The sequence below is a fragment of the Dermacentor silvarum genome, chromosome 1, assembly GCF_013339745.2.
Source record: "Dermacentor silvarum isolate Dsil-2018 chromosome 1, BIME_Dsil_1.4, whole genome shotgun sequence".
Taxonomy (NCBI): domain Eukaryota; kingdom Metazoa; phylum Arthropoda; class Arachnida; order Ixodida; family Ixodidae; genus Dermacentor; species Dermacentor silvarum.
Window position 1 is genome coordinate 35,121,253 of NC_051154.1, and position 9,485 is coordinate 35,130,737.

The following is a 9,485-nucleotide window of genomic DNA, read 5'->3' on the forward strand; positions in this document are numbered from 1 at the left end:
CCCTACGTTGTCCTTGGTGTCTTTATTTGTTGGCTACTTATGATATGATTAATAAAATCTGCCCCTCGGTTCCCTTCCTTCTCGATAAATACAGCGTGCGTCATGCAGCTACCACAAGCTTCCACAAAGGGACACCCTTCTGAGACGCAAATGCCGAGTTGTCAGTATGGTAACATCTCGTTCACCAGGCGGCGATATGCTTTTACAGATCCGGTGTATGTGGAGGACATGGTAAAGGCTGTACGAGGCTTTTCGTCGAAAGTAAAGCCCGCGGCCGTTACAACATACCGTGTCTGTCTGAGCAGCTCTTGTGAACAAGGGACCACGTCGATGGACACCATCGTCGATACGTTTAGCGACCAAGTGCACCTCCGCCATTACATCATTGTTGGAAACATGACACTTGTTCGAGGAATTCTCACAAAGGTCGGAAACTGATTTGGCTTTACATTTTTCAAGTTGTTGATTACCTAAGTTGCACGTGTAATTTATATTCACACATCTAGGGCTGTGAAATCAAAACCCTTATGAGATCTTTTGTTCCTTGCAGATAAGAGACAGTAACATGATGACCTTCCACCGGGATTTTGTCTGCGTTGTTACTGAAGCAATCAATGAGGAGTTTGAAGAGTTCGCTAAGACATTCCCAGACGGCGCCAACGTTGTCGTTGCGTACGCTGAAGTCTCAGAAACGGACTGCCCCGTAAGCTTTTATGGGTTTATTCAATTATTAAAAGCTTATTAAGCACGTATAGAATCTATCGTTAAGAAATCCACCATTTTCTGGTTAGCATGCTGTTTTTTGACCATGAATTACCTTCCGGAACAAATTATACCGCAGGTCGAGGAACACTGTCAGCTTCCAATGGCAGTCGAGACTGTGGCCAAAACCATTGGAGATAAGCTTTCAAAGGGCACGTACAGGACATCAGAGTTTTTGCTGACGAAGTACATTTTCTCAAACACGTCAAAGGTGGGTGGCAGTGTGGTTCTTTGTATCACTTTTGACTTGAATGAAATCGCATGGTTAGGGTCAAAGAACACAAAGAGAAAAGGTAAAAAGTTCATCTGTGTCACGTGCCACTCCGCGCTGACTACTGAAAGCCTCTTCTTGTACACAAGTATGTATTTACGCCTCGCCATTTTCGAGTTGTCGTTCTGATCTTTTTTTTTCTCTCTTTTTTTATGTAAGCTACACTAGCACACGCTTTGTATTTCCCGTAGTGCAGCACCACTCGTAGCCCACTTGTCACAATCACCTTCCGTTAGTTTAACCCGATCGGACATGCAAAATTGATTCGAATTCCTCTAAAATCGAAAGAGAACAAACTTTGAAAAGCATTAAAACCATGGGCGCGTTTGGGGCTTCTGCATGTATTAGAATTAAGAGGTCGGATTGACACTGTACAGTCGCTGAAGATTGCTGCTCCACGTGAGCCATCTTAACTCTGAGTCGATTGTCCTTGCGATCTTCGAGAGTGCTGCGCTGGTTGTGCAATAAAAATTACAATAAATCGCAGACGCTGTTGCTGAACAGCAGCCAGTGCGGACAGTGCTCGCGCTTCACACTGAAGACGGTGGCGAAGCTGCGTGGCGAGCAGGTGCTGCTGGACGTCGGTCACTGGACGCTGGTGGCCGGCATCCGCATGGAGCGCAAGGACTTCTTTCCTGGCATCATCGGTGACCTGGGCGGCATCAAGCTGATCATCGCCGTCATCAACGTACGTCGCCTGCGCGCCACATATTATGTCCACGCTTCTGCTCACCCTGCATGAACGTGCGTGCACAAGGCGGATCTATTCTTGCATTGGACTTGCCCGAACGCATTTTTCTTCAAATGTGCGGGCTCTCTACATTACGCGCGCACTGTCCGTCACTTTTATGAAGAGACACTTTTATTTTTCTGTACACTGTGTGAAGCCTGTGTCTGACTCGTGGGCGACACATATGCTGTCTCTCAAACATGTGAATTCGTAAACACTGTCGTGTCACGAACATCGCTTGTGTGATATATATATATATATATATATATATATATATATATATATATATATATATATATATATATATATATATATAGAGAGAGAGAGAGAGATAATTAATGGTGCGCCACTACTACTCGGCACATGACGGTGTTATAGCTTCATGATATAGGCACACTGTATTACTCTAACAGTGAAGCACGCTCCATTTTGTTTCTCGAGCGCGTCGCACGGTAGCGCATCAGCTCGAACCAAACAGCGCTGCGGCCACAGCTGGCACATTTTAAATTGTATTGAACGCGATAGTACGTCTTGCTCTGTGAAAGCTAAACATATCTTCTACTTGCAGGACCCTCCCATGTCTGTGGTTAAAACGTCCGCAGACAAAAAAGTTGTGACAAATGTCACTGGCACGATGGCCGAAATGATCGAGTCACTGGCCAAAGCACTGAACTTTACGTGAGTGCCGACTGATTGATTCTTGCAATTCTTATGCTACAACACGTGCAGGGTTCTTTGCGCTTTGTGTCAATGTAGACCGGATGATTTCAGTCACGGTGACGTCGAGGAAGAGCCCATAAAGGACTACCGCTAATCAACATATGCCAGAACGCCTATAACTTTTGCTTTGCGCTTATTCAAACTTCCAGTACATCGGTACGCATTATTTCTTTTCTTTTTTTTTTTGCGAGATGGACAACTTTTTCTGCATGGATGTTGTACTCCGTACCAAAAGCGCATACCACTCAGCTTCCTCCCTTCGCCCCCTCAATGCAGGAGAATTAGGAGTGACCCCTAACCAGACCCTAACTTCACATAGTTCAGTCAGAAAACTGCGGATTCACTGATTTTAAGTGATACTACACAGCGCATAACAAGACTCACTGGAAGGCCAGGAAGTTCAGGGAGGAATAGCAAAACACAAAGAAAAAAAAAAAAAGCAGGTAGAAGGTGGGAATCTCTACAGTGTGAGCATCCACGACCCTCGCTAGACTATTACTAATTGATTAATTTAGTCATGTATTATTTTGGATACTGCAGGCGAATTTTCGACGTCGGCGTCGCCGTGAGGTTCCGTATATATTTAGGTATACGTTTGTGCATACCCTATATGGAAGTTAGATGCTATGCTATTCAACCGCCAAATTTGTTCATACCAGGCCTTATGTTCTCGACTGAACTATTCGTCAGAATTTCGAGAATGGGAGCACGCAAACAAATTTCAATAAACATAACCTTCACAGCGCATGGTTTTTGTCTTAAATGTTCTCAGCCTATTAAATATAGAAAGTACAAAACAGTATCAGTGCTCAAACGTGAAAGAGGTGTATTCTAGTGGCGCGGCTCTAGTGGCGCCTGTGTGATTCCAATACAGGTCGACCTGTACACAGGGTGTTAAAGCTTTAAATTTTGGGGCAACCGCATATGTCGCATCCGCGTTACTCGGGCACACGTATAGTTAGAACACCGTCCGAGGAGGTCAAGCGCAACGCTAAGCCTTGATATCACTGTCACTGCTTCGCCTTCGGGCGAAACTGTCAATTAATTAATTAATTAATTGCGTACAGCAAAGACACTTGTGCGCTGTTTTATTTTAGGTACGAGTGGCGGGTGCCATCAGAAGAAATTCCCGGATCATTTGAGAACGGCCAATGGACTGGTTTGATCGGGATGCTTCACAGAAAGGTGCGAGTAGGGCTGTGTGGAGTCCCGAGTTACTTACTGAATGTAATGCTCACAATTATTTATGCACGCAGTGTAAGTGAGGGATTCACACCCCAGCTTCCTCGTGGCTAAATGGCTTGAAGAAGCCAATAAAAAAAGTCACCGAGCTTGTAATTGACATGTCTCGTTGATTAACAAGTTTACAGTGACTACTGGCAAGTAGGGAATCCAAGTCATGAAAATAGACCAGTCCTCTCATAGTTCACGTCCATCGCTTTCTTCCGAAACTCATGATACCGAAGATCCAGCTGATCGGAAACCCCCCATAATAGATTCAGTACTTGCACGCTTATCGAAAGGAACTGGAGAGAAAGAGAAGAGAGACGAAAAAAAAAAAGGCAGGCAGCTTAAACAGCACAAAAATCCGATTTGCTACCCTATACTTGTGGATAAGGGAGGGAGACGTAGAAAGATAGGAAGGAAATAGAGAGAGAGAAAGAGAGAGAAACAGAGCACATGCACACAATCACTGCTGTTCACAACACGGGATAAGAGTTAACACTTTCCAGTGCTAGAGTTGCTCGTGCAGGTTGGTTGTCCGTAAGAATGGCGATAATGCATTCGCAGCCTTCTGCTGCAACGGCCTGTGAAGTCGGTATTCTAACATGACTTGTTCTGACAACGGGCTGTCGTCAATACGAGCTAGCTAAGCCGCGAGTGATTGTCTCTATACACTATATCGGGCTGGCAATTTGAGTCCTCGTGGTAAAGAAAGTATTCGACAACTTTTTCAGGAAGCCGACCTCGGAGCTTATGGCTTTTCGGTAACAAAAGAGAGGTCCGAAGTAGTGAACTTCACGTCAGCATACGACGAATCACCGTACAAGATTCTGGTACCGAAACCGAGGGCAAACTACAAGTACCTCTTTCTCGATCCGTTCACCTGGGACGTAAGTTACCTTTCTGCTAATATTGGTGTTTCAATTATTTTGAATTATGTTAATTTAAAAAATAGGCATACAAAATGACGCCTTCGCGCGCAAACAACGCAGCATGTGTTTCAAATTATGAAGTGAGGACACATGCTAGTGCACTGCACTGAGAAGCTGCGGGGAAAAGCTCTGCTGGTTAATAAGGGAGCAGCTGCCTCCTGACTTCATATACGTATTTTCGTGCGCTTTAGTGCCCCTCGCCCCCCCCCCCCCCCCCCCCCCCCCAAAAAAAAAAAGAGAAAAAAAAAAAAAAAAACAAGGACGGAAATGAGAGACGGAGACACACGTAGCGCTGACTTAGAACTAATTCTTTATTGACGAAAAAGCTTGCACATATATGAAATCATCCGTGCATGCTCACTGCATTCACATTACATCTAAAAGAATTGCAAATTTCTTTTCCGATAGCGTGATTGATGGTTTCGACATACAAAGTTCAACAATCTTAGCATCGGTTCCATTTCAGTAATTTCTGTGGGTAGCTGATTACGGTTCTTCCCAAAAATCATCGTTTTATCAAAAATCTTTGTTATCCGCCGCTCTTTACTGTCCTCGTTTTCCTTTTTCTTCTTTCTTTTTTTTTGTGCACTACGTATTTGAAGTCAAGATGTAGCAAGGCGGCCAAGCTGCCGCACTTGTGAGCTGCCTGCTGTATTTTGGTCGTTTGTTTTTCTTCTTTTTTTTTCATTAAAAAGAGCTCCTGAAAAGGATCCGCTACTTTACTTGGCTATGTTTAACATCTGAGCAGTAAAATAACTCGCTGAATGGGGTTACAACTCGCCTGACGCTTCGCAACACACGTTTCAGTTCGTAGTGTGAGCGCTTTGTGCTTCCACGAAGCAAACAGTCTGGAGAAGTTACGCTTACTTGTCAAAGTCACTTTACCTACAGCAAATGCGATCTCCTGGGCCTTACAGTGATTGCGTCGTGGTTTCTGCAGACATGGGTGGCCGTGCTTTTTTCGCTGCTACTCATTGGACCCGTGCTGTGGGGTATCCACTGCGCCAGCCCATATTATGACTATTACGGCCTCCGGAACGACAAGGGACTCTTCCTTTTACAAAACTGCGAATGGTACTGCTTCGGCGCGATCATTCAACAAGGTACGTTTCCAGACCGTATGTGCAATAGTTGGTTTAGCCTGCGAGGGAACGTTTGTTCAATTTGGTAAGGCCGTATTTCTCAGCGTTAGCGACTTCTGCCGACAACCCGAGTCATTGCTTACGCTTGATTCGAAACCAAAGCCGCCTCAGTGTTTTGAGTCCGCTGCCTTTGTAGATCTACGCACGGTTTACTCTAGCGTGCGGCTGAAACCCATGCATGCGGCTATGGTGTAAAATAGGCCTAAGGTTTTTGCTATATACGACGTTACACGAGGCCATAATGAGACTTTTAGTACCATGCATTCCAACATCGCCTCGGTGCCCAAGTTTTGGTGGGCGCTACTCACCTAGAGATTTTCTTCCCTTGTGTGTATACGGAAGACGCCGCACCATGGCGCTAACGCAGAAGCCCAACTTCTCAAAGTGCTGGCCAGCGGCAGATATTCGAGTCTCCCTGCTCTCCACTCACTGAGGCCCACGCCCTGATGGACCGCAGAAGCTCTGCAGTATATAGCTGCTGTCGGGCACATGCAGGTGGCATCCACCTGCCTGACGCTATCTCGGGCCGCATCCTGGTGGGCTTCTGGTGGCTGTTCGTCATCGTCACGCTCACCACGTACAGTGGCAACCTAGTGGCGGACCTCACCTTCCCCAAGATCCGGAACCCCGTGGACAACGTGGACAACCTCGTGGCGCACCGAGGGTACATGCGATGGGGCGCCTTCAAGGGACAGGCCGTCTTTGACCTGCTCAAGGTGCGCAGGCCACTGTACGAGAACTACCGTGGCGACACTCTCTTGTCCGTACGGTTTCCGCGAGCACGTCATTTTTTTTCAAGAAAAGGATCTTCCGGGGACAGCGTCACGTTACGGTTCAAGTGCTATTAACGGCGCATTAGAGGCTGTAGTCTACTGGGCACTTTCACTCCCATTTTGCAGGATGGGACTGACATTGCCTTATAAATCTGGGCCTGGCGTATGTTAAAAGTTACGCGAAAACGCGTGAGCAATACAATACATTTTTATACAATACATGATTTTATCTGCCCTTTTCGCTTACGTTACTATAAACGCGCATAGAGTTACGTACGATGTTACTATAAACACGCAGGAAGTTACTAACAAAAGAAAAGCTATAAGGCTAGCGCCGCGGTAGCTCAGTGCCTGCGGCGTTACGCTGTTGAGCACGAGGTCACCGGTTCGATCCCGGCCGCGGCGGCCGCATTGCAATGGAGGCGGATTGTCATAACGCTTGTGTACCGTACTTTGGGTACACGTTAAAAAAACACCAGGTTGGCAAAATTAATCCGGAGTTCCCCACTATACGGCATGCCTCATAATGAGATCGTGGTTTTGGCTCGTAAACTCTAGAATTAATTATTTAAAGTTAAAAGCAATAGAGCTCGACCAGATGGTTCATTTACTTGCGCATATTCGCTGAACAAACTTAACTCTAGCTGCACTATTGCATCACTACAAACAAGAGGACTCCCGGTCACCACCAGCAGAATCAACAAGAAATAACGGCACAGTGCGTTCCCTACAACTACAAGTCTCATTTGTTCACGCTTGTCGTAACTAAGCGCAGTTGCTTACATGACCTATAGGGATTATACCAGCTGCTTGTGGCAGGAAAGCCACATGTGAAAGTGCCAAAAGTCACTTTGCATCGCTTCTTACGAGAACAACAGTGAGAGAAAAGCTATGTATGCAATAATCATTCCCGATAATTTCGAAATTCCAATTTTTTTTCACGTGAACATTGTGCTTCGGGCACAATATGTGTGCAAGATACGGCATTAGGTATGGCTGCAACTGCCCTAGAGTCATTTATTTACTAGTGTGTCGTGGAGGTGTAACGTCTACCTACATAGCTTCTGTGTCATCATTAAGGTTTCGCCGCTGAGCTTCCCTTCTGAATGGACTGTCAGACATTTTTTATTGCTTCTATTGGGACATTAAAGTGATATTATGCGTGTGTTTTTCATAGACACGTGTCCAGTGAAATATACGTAATAAATGACTATCCTGAATTGTTTATAAGAATCCTTCTTTTTTACGCCAGAAATTGTAGAAGCCGTTGCAAACAAGCTGGCTCCTTTTTTTCGGTTGCGCAGACCCAAGAGCGTGGGTCACTCAAGGTCCTGTCCGACAGGATGATGACGTTCGACATAAAACATGAAACGTGGGTGCTGGACCAAGTGCGCATGGGATACATGGCGCTCATCGGAAGCGAGGTCACCATGTTCCACTACCTGGGCCGTGAGCTCAACCGCACAGCACGGTGTGACTTCGCTGTGGCCCGCGGCGAGGTTATACGAGACGTGAAATCTCTGGCCGTGCGCGTCGGCTTCCCGTTTCTCGACCGCCTCAACAACGAGTAAGCATATACTGCTAGTCTGACCCAGTTTATTACTTGCCTTTTGTGTCTTTTGTTATTGCGACTGCTGCATAACGTCGGCCTTCGTGATTCTCCCAGCCCGTGTGGTAGCCTATACTAACAGTAGCATTTGCTTTGCTTAGCCGGATTGCTTAACCCTATGAAAATAAGTTTTTATTCTTTTTTTTGTGTGTGTGTTTCTTAGTTTGTCGTGTCACAAAACTGGGCAGTATAAAATAGTTTCTCTACAACAGACTCTTTTCGTTGGGCATTCCAAAATGTTTGGGCCCGCTCTGACAAACAGAAGCCTTGTCATTCGCCTGCCTCGTAGTGTTCCAACACGCACGAGCAGCAGTTTTTGACCTTCACCATGCGCCCGGCACGCAGGCTTCGGCGGCTGGTCGAGTCCGGACTGGTGATGCACTGGAAGCGCAAACACTGGCCACGGGACAACGAGTGCACCGTCGAGTCAAAGCCTCAAGCTGGCGACATCCGCAAGATCACGCTGCACCACATGACGGGCTCCTTCTGGGTGCTGTGCGTCGGCTTCGCCTCCTCCTTCACGGCGCTCTTCATCGAGTTCGTGCGCCGCAAGCGCGAGCTGACCGCGCCGCCGGGCCACAAGCCGCCCACGGTGATACACACCAAGAGCCCCTTCTTCACGCGCACCGAGTACGCCGGAGGCAAAGATAGCCTGGGCGACCGGTTCGCCACCGACTACGGGGGCCGCGGCATACGGGACAACGCCGGGTTCGCGTTCAGCCCGCCCAACAGCCCGTTCCGCTACAACGGCTACCCGAACAACCGCAGCGACCTCATCCCCTACAACTACCCGGCCAGGCGTTACTAACCCGCTGTTTTTTCGCCATTGGTCTGTTCCAAGCAACAACAAGCAGTATAAAGGGCAAAAAAAAAAAAAAAGTACGCGCACCATGCCGCCAATATATGGCGGACACATAATGCCCGAGCATTGCTTCAAAAAGGAAAGAAAAGAGAATTTTGAGCGACATGAAAAGAAGAAAAAGTGGGGAGGGACTAGACTATAACAGTGTTGATGTAACATTTCACCACGGTCAACGCTGAACCACCATTAATGCAAACCGAGCGTATCCTCAGTATGGTATCCTGCGCGGTCTCTGTGTTATTGCGCATACTGAGAAACGCCTCTGAGAACTCAATCGGTATAAAGTGAACTCATTCGGCTGTACCAGGCGCTGTACCGTATAAAAGGACGTCCGGCCTACAGTAATTCGGACAACACACGTTTCAGTGGCGCGCCGGCTTCCTAGAAGTAAATAATTTGCATATACCCAGAAAAACCGCAAAATATTCCGCAAAACTGCCAAATTTCACTTCAGCACGTG

General features: G+C 46.8%; 1 protein-coding gene across 1 annotated transcript; it reads left to right on the plus strand.

Moving 5' to 3' along the window:
* Nucleotides 1–214: 214 nt before the first annotated feature.
* LOC119460075 (ionotropic receptor 93a-like) lies at nucleotides 215–9,067 on the plus strand. The gene is made up of 11 exons (XM_037721395.2): nucleotides 215–426; nucleotides 551–703; nucleotides 842–973; nucleotides 1,521–1,721; nucleotides 2,332–2,441; nucleotides 3,581–3,668; nucleotides 4,442–4,597; nucleotides 5,580–5,742; nucleotides 6,277–6,497; nucleotides 7,859–8,121; nucleotides 8,509–9,067. Exons 1-11 carry the CDS (start codon nucleotides 229–231, stop codon nucleotides 8,969–8,971), a joined length of 2,148 nt encoding a protein of 715 aa, XP_037577323.2. The 5' UTR covers nucleotides 215–228; the 3' UTR covers nucleotides 8,972–9,067.
* The last annotated feature ends 418 nt before the right edge of the window (nucleotides 9,068–9,485 follow it).